The sequence below is a fragment of the Bombus vancouverensis genome, unplaced genomic scaffold (assembly GCF_051014615.1).
Source record: "Bombus vancouverensis nearcticus unplaced genomic scaffold, iyBomVanc1_principal scaffold0045, whole genome shotgun sequence".
In the NCBI taxonomy this organism is placed as follows: Eukaryota; Metazoa; Arthropoda; class Insecta; order Hymenoptera; family Apidae; genus Bombus; species Bombus vancouverensis.
In genome coordinates, this window is record NW_027468936.1 from 118,312 (window position 1) to 142,313 (window position 24,002).

General features: G+C 33.7%; 2 protein-coding genes and 1 long non-coding RNA gene across 3 annotated transcripts; all 3 read right to left on the reverse strand.

Moving 5' to 3' along the window:
- Positions 1–1,244: 1,244 nt before the first annotated feature.
- On the reverse strand, positions 1,245–7,717 carry LOC143304656 (omega-amidase NIT2-A-like). The gene is made up of 5 exons (XM_076627164.1): positions 7,565–7,717; positions 2,702–2,886; positions 2,132–2,300; positions 1,646–1,879; positions 1,245–1,494 (listed from the first exon to the last, which is right to left on the reverse strand). The coding sequence occupies exons 2-4, from the start codon at positions 2,783–2,785 to the stop codon at positions 1,746–1,748; spliced, it is 387 nt and encodes a 128-aa protein (XP_076483279.1). The 5' UTR covers positions 2,786–2,886; positions 7,565–7,717; the 3' UTR covers positions 1,245–1,494; positions 1,646–1,745.
- Positions 7,718–11,663: 3,946 nt separating this feature from the next.
- LOC143304667 (uncharacterized) lies at positions 11,664–16,487 on the reverse strand. The gene is made up of 2 exons (XR_013061323.1): positions 12,870–16,487; positions 11,664–12,751 (listed from the first exon to the last, which is right to left on the reverse strand). It is a non-coding gene; the product is annotated as an uncharacterized LOC143304667 (long non-coding RNA).
- A 742-nt stretch (positions 16,488–17,229) lies between these two features.
- On the reverse strand, positions 17,230–23,702 carry LOC143304660 (omega-amidase NIT2-A-like). The gene is made up of 5 exons (XM_076627168.1): positions 23,550–23,702; positions 18,687–18,871; positions 18,117–18,285; positions 17,631–17,864; positions 17,230–17,479 (listed from the first exon to the last, which is right to left on the reverse strand). Exons 2-4 carry the CDS (start codon positions 18,768–18,770, stop codon positions 17,731–17,733), a joined length of 387 nt encoding a protein of 128 aa, XP_076483283.1. The 5' UTR covers positions 18,771–18,871; positions 23,550–23,702; the 3' UTR covers positions 17,230–17,479; positions 17,631–17,730.
- Positions 23,703–24,002: the final 300 nt, after the last annotated feature.

Sequence of the window (24,002 nt, forward strand, 5' to 3'; positions counted from 1 at the left end):
CTACTCATCCCTTCGAGCAGTAGTGCAGGTCATGACCAATCGACACCGCGGTTCGTTACCCTCACTTTTCCTAACGAAAGTGGGAACAACGAATCCGCGTTCTTTAGGCACAGGGGCACACCCACACCGAACTTTTCTTCCGTATTAGAAAAAGAGCGACAGACAGTCTAAAAACTAACGCCTAACGCGGCAGTCTACACATAGCGCGAGAGTCGCATACTTCACGAAAATCTTTTGTCGGTTCTCGGTGTTGTCGAACATACATCTTCTCTCCTAAATATATTATAGTGCTAAGTCCATTAATACATTAATTTCCATTATAAGAGCCCTGCTCTAGCGTACATATCTATCACATCTTCGTGCGACAAGTTGTTAACTATTTATTTCTCTACGTCAGTGTAATCTAAGTGTTGGAAATATATAATTTATAATTCAGTGAATCACAGTGTTATACAAACTCAATCACCCCTATTATCTCAACGGAAATCAGTCGCTGCTTTCAATCTTAAATTGTTGCTGACAATCTTAAATAGTATGCCTCATATTTTTAAAATATAAAATTATATACTATGTTATTCTATAATGTATTATGTACAGTTATATATATATATATATATATATATATATATATATATATATATATAATAATTCTATATTGAAAAAAATATGAAATTAACATGATATATACATTACTACATAAGTTATATATAAAATATGTATATTATACCCTTGCCTACTGACTGATATGAATTTCTTTCGGTCTCGAATGCGTTAAAAGAGAGCGCAAAGAAGTCGAAATTACTTATTGTAATTAGTAAAACGACCTGAGAGGCAGACAGATACAAGAAAGAAGGAATATTATATTAGCGGCATTATCATGTTTTTGCTCTCTTTAATTCTTTCATCGAGACAGACAATCTACAGGTATTAATCGACCAATTTCTCCAAGCTGATAACTTCGAATTGATGTTTATATATAAGAAGTGTTATGTGTTAATCTGTCTAAATGTTTAAAAGGTGTTATAAATTAAATGTTGTTAAACGATACGTAATTGCCTTTTGATCGTAAATTTTACTATCAAGGGGTCTTTTATGTATGCGTAATCATTGTGAATTATAACAATTTATGTGATCGATATTAAAGGTGTTTAAAAGCATGTATTTTTTTGTATATTATTATTCTCCTATATTATTATCCTATATTATTATAGCATTCCTATATTATTATAATATCCAATTACATGTTGATACACAAGATATACAGATTATTATTTATAACGTTTTAGTTTTCTTAATTGAGTCATTCATTTAGTACAAATGATAAGAAATTAGTAATAATTCACAAAAAAAGGATATCGTAGTAGAAATATTATAAAAAAACATTTTCTGTTTTAGTGTAGAGTTACTCCTTCTTACAGACAGTGTCGTACAAATCTGTACGTCTCTGAGAAAATGTAGGTATCCGAGCCCTTACTTCCTCAACAACTTTTAGATCTGATAGAAAAAAGAAACATACGAAATAATAAGTAATGCTTACTAATAAATTCAACAAATACAAAGGAAGATGGCTAAATCGATAAATTAACGAGACTAAAAATTAATTACATCATGGATCTCTCGCTTTTAATTTTAAGCTGTAAATTACCGATATCGGTGACTGCCATATTCTCTTGAGTTTCCAAATCGTAAAGAATCTTTCCTCAGGGATTGGTCAACTGTGTATGTCCCCATGCGACGTAACTTGCTTAAGGAACACGAGCCGGTGATATGCAGGCAACGTATAATTGATTATCATTCGCTCTGAAACGCTGAAGTAATGACCAGTGCAGTGGTCCAGTGGTCATATTGAATGCCGCTGGATATATCAGCATTTGGCAACCTAACCCAGAGAAGCAGGAAATAACTTCGTAGTTGCACGGTTCACATTCCATCATTTCTGAATATGCGAGGACAGTCCTCTTATTGTGCTTTTAATTCTTTTATTTGTTTCATTTTCAGCAAATATACTGGTTTTTTAAATTAAGCTTCTTTTTATACAGAGTTACAGATTATATTAATTTTATATAGAATATATTTAAGAAAGATATTTAATTTTTTGCTAGTTAAGTATTGATCGATTAAGTTACTGTACCTTTGTTCCGATAAATGCGTGCCATTTCCTCGAATCTAATATCATAGCAAATGCCAATACCTATTTTGCAGCCCTTCACATCGAACGTCGTTAGGGAGTTACCAGGACTGAGTGAATCACTCTCTCGAAAAGTAATCTTATTAGGAATGTCGATGTCGAATAGATGTACCTAATAACATAAAAATGTGGTCGCTAATTATATTGCTGCAACTTTTGTAATTTAATATCAAAGTTACCAACTCCTAAACTTTAATTATTTTTTATTTAATAACTGACAGCGTTTTTATCACTTTCTTTTATTAAAAAATCTTATCATTTAATAATGTTTAAAAAGGAGAAAAAATAAGTATAATAATATTTTAAGTATGTGAAAAATTTATACAACAACAAACACATTACAACAAAAATGGGCGTTTCCCGTATCATAACGTATTTTATAAACCGTAAATTATAGAATTGGTTATAGTATACGTATGTACATATGTATATTCCTAAATTATTCCTAGATAGAGTCACTTTCTTCACCCCGATATTTTCAAATTCAAAGCCATAAAGGAATATATTACTTACCTTTCGGTGTCTTGCTATCAAAGTTCCATCGGGACCCCAAATAGTACAGGTATTGTACAATTTATCGCCCTCTATTTCAGGCATCGTACCACCAACTACATAGATGTTGTTTTCTTTAGCTGCGTTCGATGAAGCAACGCTCGTTTCACCATCAGGAATACTCTCGCCGTATTTAGGAAAGTACTCTGCATTGCAATATTTCAATTAATGAAAAATAACTGTCTTTTGTTCCAACCATAAATTAAATTGAAACGTTTGTCAGTTTTTTATTTTCTAAATTATCAAAATAACTAAGTTTTATATTTCGACTTAATTAAATATGCAATTTCTTAGCTAATAGTATATATAATAAATTGTTTCTACAGGTTCAAAATGAAAAATGAATATTTAGAAATATTTAATTACGACAATGCTATTTGTGTTAGCATCAGTGGCTTGTTACTCAACGACTTTGCTAGTACTTTTTGAAACATAAAGTTAGTTTTCAATTAACACTTATACTAGAGGCGGAATTATAAATGCAAAATAATTGATAATACTAATTTATAAGTACCCAATTATTAGTATCTTAAAAAATATATTTATACAAAAATCACGATAATCATGAAAATGGGGAAATCCTATATTCTCGAATCAATTCACAATTTATTTTGTATATTAATTAGATTCCGCGCTCATCAGTACGTACTCACTGGCGACATCGAGAAAATGTATCGGCAATTCCTCGTACGACCAGAGGATCGGAAATATCAAAGGATATTATGGCGCAGCGCGAGTGGAGAAACAGAAACATATGAGCTTAACACCGTAATACTCTTATCATAGAAATAGAAGCAGTCCTCAATTCCCGCCCGCTAACTCCTATCTCCACCGATCCAAATGATTTCCTAGCCCTCACTCCCGGACATTTCCTCATTGGCGATTCATTAATGTGCTTACGTGATCGAGATTTCAGAGACATTCCATCGAACCGACTCTCCAAATGGCAGCATATCCAACAGCTTAAACAACATTTTTGGAACCGCTGGCATAAGGAGTATTTGAACGAGCTAACCAACCGCAATAAATGGAGCAAGGGTGGACACAGCATCCAAAAGGGCACAATCGTCATCCTCAGAGAGGACAACGTTCCCTCCATGCATTGGCCTCTGGGCCGAGTTATCAAGGTTCATCCAGGCGCCGATGGTGTCATCCGGACAGCTACAGTTCAGACGGCAAAGAGCATTTTGGATCGGGGCGTCAAAAGGCTTGTCCCACTGCCAATTCAACCCGATCTCGAGAAACCCGAACAACTAGCCACCGAGACGAAATAAGATGGGAACTTCAACCACACCTCGCTAGTTTGATCGGTACCCTCTCAACGGGGGGAGAATGTTACGCCATGCGGCTTACCATAGGTCATATTCTTAACTATCGATCGCGGCACTATAATGTCGCAGACGGATCGTCGCGTCTGCCCGGCAAACAAACATTGTAGCGGCAAGCGCGTGGTTCATTAAGCAGGGCGACTTCCAGAAACGTCGACTCGTGGCCCGTATTTTACCTCGCAGTAAAAGAATGTGGCGTGATCCGAACGTAGTGGGGGTCGCCTTCCAGAAAAAACGAAAAAAATCGAAAGGCGTTCAGAACTTTTCGAGAAGTCGAACCGTCAACACATGTGGTATGTCGCGCATTACTTATCAACCAAAACGCAGTTACATTTTTTTTGTTCCTTTTATATCTTTCTAGTTAATAAGTTGTTGAAATAAACATTAATTTATTTGTGTTAATTCTGTGGAATTTCATTGAACTACCCTTATTATCATAATCGAAATAAGGGGATCGATCAGTTCGTGGCGTCGATTATTTAATCGTAACGGGAACTTACAACTCTCGTTGACGTGCTATCTCGCGATCGCGTCTCTCCGCGAACGGTCGAAACAAAATGATTCACTAAAAACTGTCCTGAATTCCTAAGAATTTATTTACCGCAAAACTGACAAAGTGTTTATTTAAAAAATGAGGTTGAAGGTAGTCCTTTTCTTTCATTTCATTCATTTTCATTTTCTTTCTTAAGTATGGCTAACACAATATCTAATCAATTAAAATTTTATATTTTCACGTGAAAAGTTTCTTTAGATAATTATTATCAACATGATGACTAACTCTTACGGATTAATACGTGTCTGTAGGGCAATCCGGTGGACTTGATCGGCTTTTTACTTCGAAAGTTGAGTAATCGGTGTCGCTTTCTTACGCATCTTTGAACTGTATAAATGTTTTAAAATTGTTTGATCCAGAATGTACCACACCGGACAATCAAGAAGGCAGGTGCCTTGACTACAGAAAATGTAAACCTCTGCAAGAAATATGGCAGATACAGTACCGTACAGCCACCGATTTTTATAGACGATCAGTGTGCAGATACCAGGGCAATGTTACGATCGTTTGCTGTCCGGACGATCCAAACAAAGAGAAGAGAGAAATTTTAATAAAAACTGTGTATAAGTATAAGGCTTGGCGACCACCATACTGTGGTTTTAGCAACGTCTCTCATACCAGGGTGGTCGATGGTAAACCAGCTGAACTTGGTACGTTTTATGTCTTTCTTTCCGATTAATAATAAGCCATTTACTGCAAAGAATGAACTTTAAAGGCATTAAACAGCACATCAATGTACATTTCAATTAGACTAAATAATAATGCTATGATTTTATCGGTAGTAACTTTACTTATTAACTTGAATTATTTCTTTCTTCTACTCCATGTTAGGAAGAGTATCTTTTTGCTTGAAATAAAAAATTGATATAGGAGTAATAATATAGATAGAGATCAAAAACTGTTAGGGCAGAAATTACACGTTTGAACTTTATAGTTCAGTATAGTTCAAATAGAAATTATATAGAATTATTTAATAATTTGTATTCCACTGGAATAAAAATTTAATTTCTGTCTTTATCAAATCTCTATTTCAGAGTATTTGTACGTATGTACTTATCGTCTGCTGTATGATCGAATATCAAATAGATAATAATCGTTGTTACTCATTATGTGAGAAAAAATTATGTATATTCACAACTATGACTATTGCATTTTAGGCGCTTGGCCATGGATCGCTGCATTAAGTTTTCATAATCCCCGAAACCCAGACAAACCACTATGGAAGTACGGAGGTTCCCTGATAACGGCTAGGCATGTTTTGACCGCAGCACATTGTGTACATATGGATGGAATAGAAAACATACACAATCATAATATTGCCATTCTTAGATTGGTGGAGGAGGTGCCATTTTCGAGTAAGTCCTCAAATATATATATATGTATATATATATATATATATATATATGCTATTGAGTATTAATGAAGTATCATATCCTGAAATTTCTTACTGTACACGTATATTGTGTCATAAAGCGTGTACAATTCTTTCTCATACTTTTGGTCATTCGTTTTCTGCATTTTCATTTATTTTTTTATTTTTCAGGGTACGTATATCCCATTTGTACGAAAGAGCCCCTACGAAAGAGCAACTTCGTCGGCTATAACCCCCTTGTTGCTGGATGGGGAGCGTTAAGATATAGTAAGTGATATCAATTTTATAATAAAATTAAACAGTTCCAGTCTTAAATATCTTTCTTATTTTCTTCGTAGGACGACCACGACGTAATGCATTAATGGAAGTACAAATGCCAGTGATTAAGAACGCCGAATGCAAAATAGCTTATCCCAAATTTCCTAATGCACCTGATATCACTGATGGTATAATATGCGCCGAACATGCTCAGGGTGGAGAGGATTCTTGTACGGTAATTAAGTTACAGAGTTACTACAAACTATACGGTATCTGAAGACACGTCAATTCGAATTAACATCAAATCGACGTCTTAAACATTAGAAATAATAGATAAACACAATTTAATAGTCTTGCCCACTTCTCACACCTCATTATGGTATTTAATCTAATTTCCTTCTAATCTTAGTTTTGCTCAAAATACATATAACATGTACATTATAAATTGGAGTATTTCAATACACAAATCAATAGAAGATTATTACTGTATATAAGTATAATTTCAATACAATTCGATCGATATATTTCAGTATCTTTGATTAAAAATTTAACGATCCTTTCAGGCTGACCGCGGCGGACCACTGCTCATACAACATGAATGAACCTCGTATTTAATAGGTATTGTGTCTTATGCTTATAAGTGCGGCACAGCTGGGTATCCCAGCGTTTACACTAGGGTCACATCGTACCTTGACTTCATTCTCCAAGCGATGCAATAATATGATATTACTGTTCCATAAATATCATTGTGTAAAAAACGTAAAGTTGGATTTTCTTATTGTGGAGATAAGAAACAGCTCAAATTTACATTGTTTTGTACGTTACAAATTATAGGCTTAAAATGTACGAAATGTAACTTTGAAACGACACTAATTTTTTACGCACGATAAACCTCCACGACTTAGGTATGTAAAGATGATAAACGTATATTAATTCTATTAATTTGGTAATAATAAACCAACTTTCTGAGAAGTTCTGTAAATTTCGTTTCTGTTGTATCAAGAGAATAATGGAATATTCCACTTAGATCGTATACTTCTTGTATGTACATACAAAATTTTCCGGCTAATCTAAAACACTTCATAAGATAGAGAGCTTCTGGAAATTCGGACACAGAGAGTACATAAAATACAAGATAAGTCTCGTGTCTTTCAAAATTATTTTTTATTCGCTAAAAACGTCCTGTGTACTCATGCAAGCACATGCAACCTCGAAACTTCACTTATTTTTTATCACTTTCCAATTCAATACACTGTTTCTGCATTTTTGACTATATGTAAGAGAAATTTCCATTCAGCCAAAGGTGTACTTACAGATTATAGATTCCTATACGACTCTCGGTAAAAATTTATCCGCACTCCAGATAGTTAAAACTTCTGTCGACCGTATTGATCCATCTGCACTCTTCGTATGACGTCAATATCTGTTCAGTGCTGCTGCGTAGGTTTCATTGTGTTACGTCAATTCGTTTGTGACCGTTGCGCGAGTAATGGCGCTTTGCAATGGTGATTTGCAGGAAAACAGTGCAGGATGCTGTGATTCGTTTCTTGTGGTCGGAGGTTATGTTTGATGCCTATATTTATCAAAGATTTAATGCACATTATGGAGAAAGTGTTTTGTCACGAAGTGTGTTTGAATGGGCACAAAAGTTCAAAGAAGATCGCACAAGTGTTATGAAAAAACAGCTGGACGCCCGTCCACATCCACGATGACAACATTGAACGTGCTATCTATGGAATAGACGAGTGACACTGGATAATGTGGCAAATCATTTGCAAATCAGCCACGGCTCTGCTTATGCAATAGTGCACGACAGATTTGGGTTTTAAAAAGTTTGTGCGAGATGGATGCCGAAAAAGCTGATGAAAAGGTGAAGACGACGATGCATTCGTGGTTCGCAGCTCAGCCCAAAACATTTTTTAACGAGAAAATACGAAGGTCCTTCAGCAAATGGACAAAGTGTATACAGAAATTGAGTGATTATGTCAAAAAATGATGTATGTCTTTTTTGACAATTGCTTAAAATAAATTCTACACCGACAGAGCGGGTAACTTTTTACTCACCCTCGTAAGACACTTAAATTTCCAATCTATTATGATGAATAAAAGAGCTTATACTATTAAATCTAATTGTATTTTGTTGCATGAGAGTACACGTGTATGTGATGTACATTACCTTTATATCCCCTTGAACGCTTCAATATTGCGCATATATACTATATTTTGTACAGCTTCTATAAAATTTTGTATGTTTGTTTAGGCTGTTAATCTAGAGGCTGGAGTACAAAGAAGTGGCACAATGATGTGGGCTGATGACATTTATAATTATCAAGGAATCACCCCTACATTCGCTCAGGTATATATCGTTGACTATAATGTATTTAACATATATGATTGTTAGAATATTAATAATTAATTTTTAATTCTATCAGAATTTTAATGAAACTGTCCCTTGGGAAGGAAGAACTGATACCTTGATATCACGGTTTATACATCCTATATGTACGACAAATTTTAGAACATTATATAACGAAGAACCAGATCGTCGTGGCCATGTGATGTGAATAAAAGGACTTGAATTTGATGATATTTTTATAATGTTAGATAACATAACTAAGTATCTTCACAGTAAGATAGGATGACATGGTTTACATGATCTTAATGTTGTTCACTTGAGTGATGATATTATAAGGAAAAGTGTAATATCACAGGTAGGATGATTCATAATTTAGAACTACTAACTCATGTATGTATTAAAAATTAAAGAAATATATTAAATTTTATAGGATATTTATGTTTAGTAACCAGTAATTCAGAGATTGGTATTCATGGTTACTATAACGAGGCTGTAGAAACGCACCCTTTCTTCTTTGCAAATGGTCCTGTATTTATGTCTAAGCCGAAACTGGAACCTCTGAATAATTTAGATTTATTCTTGTTATTTTCTAAAATACTTATCTACAGTATACCATAAGGAATGATACCGTATCACACCTAATCAAGTGCCTTAAGAAACATCAACAGGATATCACAGTAATCCCTTATCGACTGATATGTAAGTAAAAGTTATGTGTCATTGTTATACACAGTTATTTATCATTTTCTATTAATTCAGTTGTAGCCACTACAATATCTATGACACCGGTAGTAATTATAAGAACAATAATGATGTTCTATAAGAGGAAATGATGATTAGGAACAAAAACTTACAGGTAAGTCAAAGTATATGTTATTTGCCATTTGAAAAGAAAGTTACTAACTTAGAATTTTTTGATAAATAACAATTGTGCAAAATATATTAGATTTCAAATTTGTCAAAAATTGAAATTTAAGAAGCATTGTAATAATATAACATTAATATTTTGATTTTTCAGGAGATATCATGCGGTGGATGGATAATATGTAAAAAATATTAAGCAGTATATGAATTTTCATATTGCGTAGAGATAACAAAATGAATTTTAAAAAATGTCGACATGGTAATAAGAAATAGCATCATGACAAAGAATATATAAACACAGTTTCATTTTTTATAAATAAAAATTTGTTGTTCCAGATTTTGAAATATAGTGAAACGTTTAATTAGTATCTTAATATCTTTAAATAATTATTATTTTAGAATCAATTGTAATTGTATCATACGTACTTTTGAATTCGTGCAAGAACATATGTAATTTTGAAGTAGTTATTATTAGGAAATTGTTAGACGCGAACAGTATGCGAAAAGTTAGTATGCAGTGTAATAATTATCAATCAAAACACAAGAATTAAATTCTTGAGGAAAAAATTTCCGGAATTTCTTATTTACATGATTATAAAGAAATCCATAATAAAAAGGAGCTGCTTTCTAATACTTCTCTTCCTTGTAATGCCTACGTTAATAATAACGAGGTTCGACTTTTTGTTTTTAGAGGGATACTGGAAAATTTGAAAGTACAGTACCATTGGGAAGAAAATCACGATATTGAAAACGATATTTGCAAGTAAATTTCCAAAAAATCTGTTTTCAAATTTTCGCTTTCTATTTCACATTAAAAGAAAGGGCTGCCTTCTTTCTCTGCAAGACAAAACAAACATTCTGAATCTCGTATCAATGATGATGAATGATAAGTTATTTTTCTTTTCAGATTGAACAATATTCCAGATTTATTCATAATTTCATACTACGCGAAGAATAGACTTTCATAGGTATATAAAGGAAATATTAAGTATAGGAAAACTCTTTTTCGTTGTAGGTGACATATGCTTCACGGTTGAACACATGTATTTTTGAACACATATAAATGAAAAAGTACTCTTATGGAGAAAAAGAATTGATACCTTCGATTGACATTAGATAATGTATATAAACTTATGAACAATCACTATCAGTTTGTATTTTAGGTGCACACGCAGATTTGTTGGAGTTCTTATAAAATGTACATCCTGTACGAACGTTTTATTCTTCCAAATTTTACGATACTATGTCTCATATAATAACTATATGGATTAAACGTAATATAAATGATCCGAAAATAGACTCGAACGACATTAATTGTCTTTCTATTTATACCAATATCGAAAATACAAGTAAAGCTGGAGCAATAGTATGCAAGAATGGACTATTTATTATTTTAAACCAAATCATAGCATATTCAGAATGCACAGTATTATCATGAAATGTAAATGAATCAGTTGTAAACGAACGATTTTACTGTAAAATCATTGCCTCCTTTTTTTCATCTGAAATATAGCAGCAATGAGTACATTCTTTTAATATATAATAAAACGAGATATCTTTATAAAGTTACATATGTCATCACTGGTAACTGTTATCTCGTATGACACCAAATATACCGTTAGTATGGAATGATATTTTTATGAAGATGTACTTTAATGATAGATTTTATGAATGAAACGTTATATAAGAAAAATTATCTCTTGTTATTCTATGAAGTGTAGTAGCTAATGAAGATTAATTTTACGAAGTATTAGAGCAAAAGAGAATTAAAAAATTAAAAAGATCTAAATAAGATTGTTCGTGTGGCTTAATTATCTCAATTCTGGTACACCACTTGTTACATTCTAACTAATTAGCGCTAAACAATAACTTGCAAATATTAAAGATATTAACACCTTAATATTAACACCTAAAGGTTTTCAGGAAATTTTATAATATTTGATTATTGTATATCTAGTCATTGATTGATAAAATTTCTTGTATAAGCATAGATCGAGGTTGACGTCATACGCAGATTGCATATCATTGACAGGTATCGTTTTAATTTATTTTATGGCTAGAATCATTTGAATATTATACGAATAATTATTTCCATTCGAACGATTAATAAATCACGTACCTATAAAAGATATATTATGAAAAAGACGTGACGAAACAAAAAAATATTGGAAATTCCGTTGTCATTAGATCAATTATTTTTGCAATGATTTTTATTTCCATGTAATTACATATGAAATGGGTAATTCATTAACATCTCCTCGAATCGAATATAATTCGTTACACTTCACAACGATTCAAATAATGGACGGGAAATATATAATAACTTTCCTGTCCTTGCGTTAAAATAGTACTGTACAAATCAGATGATACAGGAAATACCCAAAAAACCCAATTACATCCACATTGCATGACAGCACACTTGCAATGGATTTTTGTGATTTCAATGTCACATACAATGACACAACTAATCAGAACACGTTCGAGGCTATAGACATTGAAATTACCGCGTGTTTAATACGTTTAAAGCATAAATCTAAATTTCACGCGATTATTTCTTTGTACATTGTGAAACTCTTAAATTATCTTAATCGAATAAATAATCCTAATGTAATAAAACATCTTGAAATAGACCTAGATATCTGAAACAGAAACTCGAAGGATAAGAAATCCTAAAAGGTACTAATCCTAAAATAACAAACTCCTAAATAATAAACAAGTGATAAAACCTGTTATAAATAATAAAGCTTACCTGGAATAATCAAACCCTAACTAATCGAAAATAAAATAAGGCAAGCAATTCTTAATCTTTCAAGTAATTTTTCCGAAAACACAGAAAGATAGAGAAATTAAAAAGACGCAGCACAAATTGTAGCACAATGAAAGTTTCAGAGCGATGAATACGATCGTATTAAACTAAATAATTTTCAAAAGTGAAATTACACTGAAACGTATATCGATGATATTTGTCATTTCTACGATCTGTTTCGCGTGATCGTGCTTCTTTTCTGATGTAAATTCAATTTATAATACGAACTAAGTTTCCTTTATTATTATTAGTCCTGCGTCTTTTTAATTCGTCACTTCTTTTATTTCAGAACAATGACGGGCTCCAAGATGCTGTTCGGATGTTTGGCGTTAATTGCTTTTCTGCATCCATTAGTTCACGTTTGTACTTCGAGTAGTACATCTCAAGATTTGTACTTCGAGTTGTCTTTTTCCATGCACTTCAAATTCCAATACGATCTGGTCACGTGGCCTTCGTACAATTTCGAAATTTTACCTGTTTGGTAATCGTCAATGAAAAAAGAAGTTATGCGTGACCTCAACACATTGAAACAATTTTTATGATTTTTTATTTGCCGGTTGGTCAGCAAGTTAATGGAAAAATTTCACTTAACTATTCGCGTTAATTTCTTCGGTTTAACTTTTGGGAAATGCTTCGTTAGCTTCGGGAATATTCCAACGATTCGTTTTACGTACAAAATAAGCATGATAAATATTACATCATGGTAATGTAATATCGGAATATATTAAAGGTGTAATTTTGTCCGATTAATTATAATTTATTAATAATGGATTGAAAATACAGATATTAGTTAGACAGAGAAACGATGTTTGATTAACAGGAAAACTAAATGCAACGCTCGTATTTTTTATATTTGGTAACTCTCTCTCTCTCTCTCTCTCTCTCTCTCTCTCTCTCTCTCTCACTAGCAACTCTAACACTCGACAATTCTAACGACTCTATGCTTCGACGTCTCGATCAACTCTGACCCTCGCCAATGCATTTCTGCTCGGTCGTGCTCGCTCTTGCTCTCGTCCTCTCACACACACACACACACGCACACGCACACACTTTCTGGCTCACATGCTCTGGCCTCTCGATTGCCACTCCTTGAAATATGAAACCGTACTTCTGTTTTGACGCTGTTTATCTTTTCTCGCGTCACTGTTACTAGGCGCTCTTGGATGTAAACAAACTACAAAAAGACGACGTACACGGTGTTTTCTAATTTCAGCCGATCTTCAATCAAAGCTATTCTACGATATTACAGAATTATATTTCCCCCTTTTTAATTAATTATATGTCGGAGAAGCAGGGGGGATAGGGTTGTCGGTGTTGGTCGGTTGGGTTGTCGGTCAAGATTATAGAGTATAAAATTCATAGCTATGAAATAACTAAAACTCTGATGTATTATTAAAAATATACGTTAGGTTCTATGTAGTGATACATACAAAGATTACATGTACAAACCCATAATTAACACAATGCTACCGCAACCATTCTGCAATCTACCTTGCCCAAAACACTCTTCCAGTCACCTCCAAACTCTTCAATTCTCTCCACCTAACCACCCACAAACCATTCACAAACATGCAATTCTCGACAAAAGAAGAACTTGTCGTCAGTTGTCCTTAACATCTCGTTCATTCATTTGGTCCCTATCCCCCTATTTCCTCCCACTGCGATGATCGCACTACATTTTTCCACGTCTCTATTCTATTCTCTGGATGACCTGAATTCTCGAGCAGTCGAGTGACGATTGATCTGTACAATTGATCGATTTCTGTTTACTACAGCCATGCAGGAAATTTCGTCTTGGAAAGCGATGTTGTGATTTCGAATGCTTGGACCATGTAAAAAACATTACCGGAACCGGTGAAATTTATGTCCTTGAGGATGAGAAATCCTCCAGCTCCTCGACTCACCAACAAACGTGATGAGCTCAATGGTGCTGTTGCGGCTATTTTAATTTTTCAACAAGGATCCAGATGGCGCCGTGGACGAAATTCAATCATTATAAACGTCAACGATCAACATCAGCCATCAGGCAATTTCATATTGGTGACTTATTTCTTCTGTGTTATTTCTTCTAATTTTATTGTTAGTTCTTCCATTTGTATTCCAAAAGATTGAACTCTTTTTACGTGCGTGTGTGTTTTTCTTTTTTTTGTAACTCGTCGAGTTGCAATTCTAATTTTTGCACTTCCTCCTTCATGTCCTCTATGTGCTTCTCGAACTCTTGTGTCGTCCTGTCTTTGTCGGAACATTCTACTTGAAGATCAGCGAGTTGATGCTCGGGATCGTAATTCAATTTTTGGTCATTTTATTGCTGTCATTTTATCAACTTCTTTCTTCTTCTTTCTTTTTTTTTTTTGAACTTAAAATCTTGATTTAAGGTTTGTGTTTCACTATATGATTTATTATTATTAACTAGTTCAACATTATTTTCAGTAGATTTTTTTTTCGCGTGATTTTTATACTTATTTAAATAGTTTAACATGAGCAAATGCATCGTACGTCAGATATACCATTTTTAATAAATTGTCGCCTTTACAACTCGAGTTACCTCTGAACGAGTCGCATGATTGATCAATAAGCCATGAGCAATTATGCAAATTCAGTATTTTTTTCATCTATCTATCTGAATATTATAACAAAGACTTTACATTGAATATTTTATTAAAATTGTAAGTTTTTCATAAACGCTTCAAAATCCACAGTCTATTGATCAACTCCTCTATCCTTTCTCTTTCTCCTCACTAAAATAGATAAATTCCTAATGTAGTTTGTGGATAATATTTTTTTTTTTTTTTTTTCTAAAGCAAATCACATTTATCATCTGATATATTTTTTGAAATAATTTCTGTCTGTACATTTTCTTCTTTTCCCTTACTCCTCTTTCTCTTTCTAATGAATTCTTTTTATTCCGTAAAATAGTTTTTGTATATTCAATTTTGTTAAGTGCAATCCTTATTTCTGATAACTTACTTTTATTAGATAATTCTTGTGAATCTTCTACTACATCTTCCATATCATTTTGAGTGCGGCTTCTACCTTCAGTAAATTTAATATCTTGAACCGTATCATTAATTTCAATAGCTCTTTCGGTATCAAGTAAATCGCACTTATTATTTAATATACCTTTTGAATTGACTTCTGTCTCTGTAGTTTCTTCTTTTGTATCTTCTTCGAGTTTTCTTCGTTCTTCTAATCCACCCTTCTCATTTTCTAGGATCTTCCTTGTTGTTACGCCGCCTAAAACATCTGCACGCCAGCCCGCGCCAGCTCGCGCCACCGGACAACAACCAGCCTGCGTAACGTCACTTCGACCCTCAATAAACCTAAGGACCCACCATAACTTTCACTTCCCTGTATTGTTTCGCCATGTGTCTTCAATCCGTTTGTCTTGAAGAATTTCTAAAGCTTAAAAATATTCTCGAAACACAGTCGGTTTTTAGAGAGGTCCTTGGGTTTATTAGGCGTACTTAAAACACGGAGAAAGCGGGTATGCACCCATTAGGAAAATCCGAATAGCCCTCTAATAAAACAAGCTATGTTTTCCTCACGCACACAGTCATCTATCCACCACGATGGTAGGAGACTTCCTACTCATCCCTTCGAGCAGTAGTGCAGGTCATGACCAATCGACACCGCGGTTCGTTACCCTCACTTTTCCTAACGAAAGTGGGAACAACGAATCCGCGTTCTTTAGGCACAGGGGCACACCCACACCGAACTTTTCTTCCGTATTAGAAAAAGAGCGACAGACAGTCTAAAAACTAACGCCTAACGCGGCAGTCTACACATAGCGCGAGAGTCGCATACTTCACGAAAATCTTTTGTCGGTTCTCGGTGTTGTCGAACATACATCTTCTCTCCTAAATATATTATAGTGCTAAGTCCATTAATACATTAATTTCCATTATAAGAGCCCTGCTCTAGCGTACATATCTATCACATCTTCGTGCGACAAGTTGTTAACTATTTATTTCTCTACGTCAGTGTAATCTAAGTGTTGGAAATATATAATTTATAATTCAGTGAATCACAGTGTTATACAAACTCAATCACCCCTATTATCTCAACGGAAATCAGTCGCTGCTTTCAATCTTAAATTGTTGCTGACAATCTTAAATAGTATGCCTCATATTTTTAAAATATAAAATTATATACTATGTTATTCTATAATGTATTATGTACAGTTATATATATATATATATATATATATATATATATATATATATATATATAACTGTACATAATACATTTAATATATACATATACATATACATATACATAATATATACATATATATATATATATAGAATTATTATATATATATATATATATATATATATATATATATATATATAATAATTCTATATTGAAAAAAATATGAAATTAACATGATATATACATTACTACATAAGTTATATATAAAATATGTATATTATACCCTTGCCTACTGACTGATATGAATTTCTTTCGGTCTCGAATGCGTTAAAAGAGAGCGCAAAGAAGTCGAAATTACTTATTGTAATTAGTAAAACGACCTGAGAGGCAGACAGATACAAGAAAGAAGGAATATTATATTAGCGGCATTATCATGTTTTTGCTCTCTTTAATTCTTTCATCGAGACAGACAATCTACAGGTATTAATCGACCAATTTCTCCAAGCTGATAACTTCGAATTGATGTTTATATATAAGAAGTGTTATGTGTTAATCTGTCTAAATGTTTAAAAGGTGTTATAAATTAAATGTTGTTAAACGATACGTAATTGCCTTTTGATCGTAAATTTTACTATCAAGGGGTCTTTTATGTATGCGTAATCATTGTGAATTATAACAATTTATGTGATCGATATTAAAGGTGTTTAAAAGCATGTATTTTTTTGTATATTATTATTCTCCTATATTATTATCCTATATTATTATAGCATTCCTATATTATTATAATATCCAATTACATGTTGATACACAAGATATACAGATTATTATTTATAACGTTTTAGTTTTCTTAATTGAGTCATTCATTTAGTACAAATGATAAGAAATTAGTAATAATTCACAAAAAAAGGATATCGTAGTAGAAATATTATAAAAAAACATTTTCTGTTTTAGTGTAGAGTTACTCCTTCTTACAGACAGTGTCGTACAAATCTGTACGTCTCTGAGAAAATGTAGGTATCCGAGCCCTTACTTCCTCAACAACTTTTAGATCTGATAGAAAAAAGAAACATACGAAATAATAAGTAATGCTTACTAATAAATTCAACAAATACAAAGGAAGATGGCTAAATCGATAAATTAACGAGACTAAAAATTAATTACATCATGGATCTCTCGCTTTTAATTTTAAGCTGTAAATTACCGATATCGGTGACTGCCATATTCTCTTGAGTTTCCAAATCGTAAAGAATCTTTCCTCAGGGATTGGTCAACTGTGTATGTCCCCATGCGACGTAACTTGCTTAAGGAACACGAGCCGGTGATATGCAGGCAACGTATAATTGATTATCATTCGCTCTGAAACGCTGAAGTAATGACCAGTGCAGTGGTCCAGTGGTCATATTGAATGCCGCTGGATATATCAGCATTTGGCAACCTAACCCAGAGAAGCAGGAAATAACTTCGTAGTTGCACGGTTCACATTCCATCATTTCTGAATATGCGAGGACAGTCCTCTTATTGTGCTTTTAATTCTTTTATTTGTTTCATTTTCAGCAAATATACTGGTTTTTTAAATTAAGCTTCTTTTTATACAGAGTTACAGATTATATTAATTTTATATAGAATATATTTAAGAAAGATATTTAATTTTTTGCTAGTTAAGTATTGATCGATTAAGTTACTGTACCTTTGTTCCGATAAATGCGTGCCATTTCCTCGAATCTAATATCATAGCAAATGCCAATACCTATTTTGCAGCCCTTCACATCGAACGTCGTTAGGGAGTTACCAGGACTGAGTGAATCACTCTCTCGAAAAGTAATCTTATTAGGAATGTCGATGTCGAATAGATGTACCTAATAACATAAAAATGTGGTCGCTAATTATATTGCTGCAACTTTTGTAATTTAATATCAAAGTTACCAACTCCTAAACTTTAATTATTTTTTATTTAATAACTGACAGCGTTTTTATCACTTTCTTTTATTAAAAAATCTTATCATTTAATAATGTTTAAAAAGGAGAAAAAATAAGTATAATAATATTTTAAGTATGTGAAAAATTTATACAACAACAAACACATTACAACAAAAATGGGCGTTTCCCGTATCATAACGTATTTTATAAACCGTAAATTATAGAATTGGTTATAGTATACGTATGTACATATGTATATTCCTAAATTATTCCTAGATAGAGTCACTTTCTTCACCCCGATATTTTCAAATTCAAAGCCATAAAGGAATATATTACTTACCTTTCGGTGTCTTGCTATCAAAGTTCCATCGGGACCCCAAATAGTACAGGTATTGTACAATTTATCGCCCTCTATTTCAGGCATCGTACCACCAACTACATAGATGTTGTTTTCTTTAGCTGCGTTCGATGAAGCAACGCTCGTTTCACCATCAGGAATACTCTCGCCGTATTTAGGAAAGTACTCTGCATTGCAATATTTCAATTAATGAAAAATAACTGTCTTTTGTTCCAACCATAAATTAAATTGAAACGTTTGTCAGTTTTTTATTTTCTAAATTATCAAAATAACTAAGTTTTATATTTCGACTTAATTAAATATGCAATTTCTTAGCTAATAGTATATATAATAAATTGTTTCTACAGGTTCAAAATGAAAAATGAATATTTAGAAATATTTAATTACGACAATGCTATTTGTGTTAGCATCAGTGGCTTGTTACTCAACGACTTTGCTAGTACTTTTTGAAACATAAAGTTAGTTTTCAATTAACACTTATACTAGAGGCGGAATTATAAATGCAAAATAATTGATAATACTAATTTATAAGTACCCAATTATTAGTATCTTAAAAAATATATTTATACAAAAATCACGATAATCATGAAAATGGGGAAATCCTATATTCTCGAATCAATTCACAATTTATTTTGTATATTAATTAGATTCCGCGCTCATCAGTACGTACTCACTGGCGACATCGAGAAAATGTATCGGCAATTCCTCGTACGACCAGAGGATCGGAAATATCAAAGGATATTATGGCGCAGCGCGAGTGGAGAAACAGAAACATATGAGCTTAACACCGTAATACTCTTATCATAGAAATAGAAGCAGTCCTCAATTCCCGCCCGCTAACTCCTATCTCCACCGATCCAAATGATTTCCTAGCCCTCACTCCCGGACATTTCCTCATTGGCGATTCATTAATGTGCTTACGTGATCGAGATTTCAGAGACATTCCATCGAACCGACTCTCCAAATGGCAGCATATCCAACAGCTTAAACAACATTTTTGGAACCGCTGGCATAAGGAGTATTTGAACGAGCTAACCAACCGCAATAAATGGAGCAAGGGTGGACACAGCATCCAAAAGGGCACAATCGTCATCCTCAGAGAGGACAACGTTCCCTCCATGCATTGGCCTCTGGGCCGAGTTATCAAGGTTCATCCAGGCGCCGATGGTGTCATCCGGACAGCTACAGTTCAGACGGCAAAGAGCATTTTGGATCGGGGCGTCAAAAGGCTTGTCCCACTGCCAATTCAACCCGATCTCGAGAAACCCGAACAACTAGCCACCGAGACGAAATAAGATGGGAACTTCAACCACACCTCGCTAGTTTGATCGGTACCCTCTCAACGGGGGGAGAATGTTACGCCATGCGGCTTACCATAGGTCATATTCTTAACTATCGATCGCGGCACTATAATGTCGCAGACGGATCGTCGCGTCTGCCCGGCAAACAAACATTGTAGCGGCAAGCGCGTGGTTCATTAAGCAGGGCGACTTCCAGAAACGTCGACTCGTGGCCCGTATTTTACCTCGCAGTAAAAGAATGTGGCGTGATCCGAACGTAGTGGGGGTCGCCTTCCAGAAAAAACGAAAAAAATCGAAAGGCGTTCAGAACTTTTCGAGAAGTCGAACCGTCAACACATGTGGTATGTCGCGCATTACTTATCAACCAAAACGCAGTTACATTTTTTTTGTTCCTTTTATATCTTTCTAGTTAATAAGTTGTTGAAATAAACATTAATTTATTTGTGTTAATTCTGTGGAATTTCATTGAACTACCCTTATTATCATAATCGAAATAAGGGGATCGATCAGTTCGTGGCGTCGATTATTTAATCGTAACGGGAACTTACAACTCTCGTTGACGTGCTATCTCGCGATCGCGTCTCTCCGCGAACGGTCGAAACAAAATGATTCACTAAAAACTGTCCTGAATTCCTAAGAATTTATTTACCGCAAAACTGACAAAGTGTTTATTTAAAAAATGAGGTTGAAGGTAGTCCTTTTCTTTCATTTCATTCATTTTCATTTTCTTTCTTAAGTATGGCTAACACAATATCTAATCAATTAAAATTTTATATTTTCACGTGAAAAGTTTCTTTAGATAATTATTATCAACATGATGACTAACTCTTACGGATTAATACGTGTCTGTAGGGCAATCCGGTGGACTTGATCGGCTTTTTACTTCGAAAGTTGAGTAATCGGTGTCGCTTTCTTACGCATCTTTGAACTGTATAAATGTTTTAAAATTGTTTGATCCAGAATGTACCACACCGGACAATCAAGAAGGCAGGTGCCTTGACTACAGAAAATGTAAACCTCTGCAAGAAATATGGCAGATACAGTACCGTACAGCCACCGATTTTTATAGACGATCAGTGTGCAGATACCAGGGCAATGTTACGATCGTTTGCTGTCCGGACGATCCAAACAAAGAGAAGAGAGAAATTTTAATAAAAACTGTGTATAAGTATAAGGCTTGGCGACCACCATACTGTGGTTTTAGCAACGTCTCTCATACCAGGGTGGTCGATGGTAAACCAGCTGAACTTGGTACGTTTTATGTCTTTCTTTCCGATTAATAATAAGCCATTTACTGCAAAGAATGAACTTTAAAGGCATTAAACAGCACATCAATGTACATTTCAATTAGACTAAATAATAATGCTATGATTTTATCGGTAGTAACTTTACTTATTAACTTGAATTATTTCTTTCTTCTACTCCATGTTAGGAAGAGTATCTTTTTGCTTGAAATAAAAAATTGATATAGGAGTAATAATATAGATAGAGATCAAAAACTGTTAGGGCAGAAATTACACGTTTGAACTTTATAGTTCAGTATAGTTCAAATAGAAATTATATAGAATTATTTAATAATTTGTATTCCACTGGAATAAAAATTTAATTTCTGTCTTTATCAAATCTCTATTTCAGAGTATTTGTACGTATGTACTTATCGTCTGCTGTATGATCGAATATCAAATAGATAATAATCGTTGTTACTCATTATGTGAGAAAAAATTATGTATATTCACAACTATGACTATTGCATTTTAGGCGCTTGGCCATGGATCGCTGCATTAAGTTTTCATAATCCCCGAAACCCAGACAAACCACTATGGAAGTACGGAGGTTCCCTGATAACGGCTAGGCATGTTTTGACCGCAGCACATTGTGTACATATGGATGGAATAGAAAACATACACAATCATAATATTGCCATTCTTAGATTGGTGGAGGAGGTGCCATTTTCGAGTAAGTCCTCAAATATATATATATGTATATATATATATATATATATATATGCTATTGAGTATTAATGAAGTATCATATCCTGAAATTTCTTACTGTACACGTATATTGTGTCATAAAGCGTGTACAATTCTTTCTCATACTTTTGGTCATTCGTTTTCTGCATTTTCATTTATTTTTTTATTTTTCAGGGTACGTATATCCCATTTGTACGAAAGAGCCCCTACGAAAGAGCAACTTCGTCGGCTATAACCCCCTTGTTGCTGGATGGGGAGCGTTAAGATATAGTAAGTGATATCAATTTTATAATAAAATTAAACAGTTCCAGTCTTAAATATCTTTCTTATTTTCTTCGTAGGACGACCACGACGTAATGCATTAATGGAAGTACAAATGCCAGTGATTAAGAACGCCGAATGCAAAATAGCTTATCCCAAATTTCCTAATGCACCTGATATCACTGATGGTATAATATGCGCCGAACATGCTCAGGGTGGAGAGGATTCTTGTACGGTAATTAAGTTACAGAGTTACTACAAACTATACGGTATCTGAAGACACGTCAATTCGAATTAACATCAAATCGACGTCTTAAACATTAGAAATAATAGATAAACACAATTTAATAGTCTTGCCCACTTCTCACACCTCATTATGGTATTTAATCTAATTTCCTTCTAATCTTAGTTTTGCTCAAAATACATATAACATGTACATTATAAATTGGAGTATTTCAATACACAAATCAATAGAAGATTATTACTGTATATAAGTATAATTTCAATACAATTCGATCGATATATTTCAGTATCTTTGATTAAAAATTTAACGATCCTTTCAGGCTGACCGCGGCGGACCACTGCTCATACAACATGAATGAACCTCGTATTTAATAGGTATTGTGTCTTATGCTTATAAGTGCGGCACAGCTGGGTATCCCAGCGTTTACACTAGGGTCACATCGTACCTTGACTTCATTCTCCAAGCGATGCAATAATATGATATTACTGTTCCATAAATATCATTGTGTAAAAAACGTAAAGTTGGATTTTCTTATTGTGGAGATAAGAAACAGCTCAAATTTACATTGTTTTGTACGTTACAAATTATAGGCTTAAAATGTACGAAATGTAACTTTGAAACGACACTAATTTTTTACGCACGATAAACCTCCACGACTTAGGTATGTAAAGATGATAAACGTATATTAATTCTATTAATTTGGTAATAATAAACCAACTTTCTGAGAAGTTCTGTAAATTTCGTTTCTGTTGTATCAAGAGAATAATGGAATATTCCACTTAGATCGTATACTTCTTGTATGTACATACAAAATTTTCCGGCTAATCTAAAACACTTCATAAGATAGAGAGCTTCTGGAAATTCGGACACAGAGAGTACATAAAATACAAGATAAGTCTCGTGTCTTTCAAAATTATTTTTTATTCGCTAAAAACGTCCTGTGTACTCATGCAAGCACATGCAACCTCGAAACTTCACTTATTTTTTATCACTTTCCAATTCAATACACTGTTTCTGCATTTTTGACTATATGTAAGAGAAATTTCCATTCAGCCAAAGGTGTACTTACAGATTATAGATTCCTATACGACTCTCGGTAAAAATTTATCCGCACTCCAGATAGTTAAAACTTCTGTCGACCGTATTGATCCATCTGCACTCTTCGTATGACGTCAATATCTGTTCAGTGCTGCTGCGTAGGTTTCATTGTGTTACGTCAATTCGTTTGTGACCGTTGCGCGAGTAATGGCGCTTTGCAATGGTGATTTGCAGGAAAACAGTGCAGGATGCTGTGATTCGTTTCTTGTGGTCGGAGGTTATGTTTGATGCCTATATTTATCAAAGATTTAATGCACATTATGGAGAAAGTGTTTTGTCACGAAGTGTGTTTGAATGGGCACAAAAGTTCAAAGAAGATCGCACAAGTGTTATGAAAAAACAGCTGGACGCCCGTCCACATCCACGATGACAACATTGAACGTGCTATCTATGGAATAGACGAGTGACACTGGATAATGTGGCA

Excerpts from the sequence above, each read along its gene's own strand:
- LOC143304656 (XM_076627164.1), bottom strand. The coding sequence starts at position 2,785 with ATGCCTGAAATAGAGGGCGATAAATTGTACAATACCTGTACTATTTGG. Across the intron at positions 2,301-2,701 it reads TGATAGCAAGACACCGAAAG|GTACATCTATTCGACATCGA; the intron begins GTAAGTAATATA and ends TTATGTTATTAG. Across the intron at positions 1,880-2,131 it reads ACGCATTTATCGGAACAAAG|GTTGCCAAATGCTGATATAT; the intron begins GTACAGTAACTT and ends TCTCTGGGTTAG.
- LOC143304660 (XM_076627168.1), bottom strand. The coding sequence starts at position 18,770 with ATGCCTGAAATAGAGGGCGATAAATTGTACAATACCTGTACTATTTGG. Across the intron at positions 18,286-18,686 it reads TGATAGCAAGACACCGAAAG|GTACATCTATTCGACATCGA; the intron begins GTAAGTAATATA and ends TTATGTTATTAG. Across the intron at positions 17,865-18,116 it reads ACGCATTTATCGGAACAAAG|GTTGCCAAATGCTGATATAT; the intron begins GTACAGTAACTT and ends TCTCTGGGTTAG.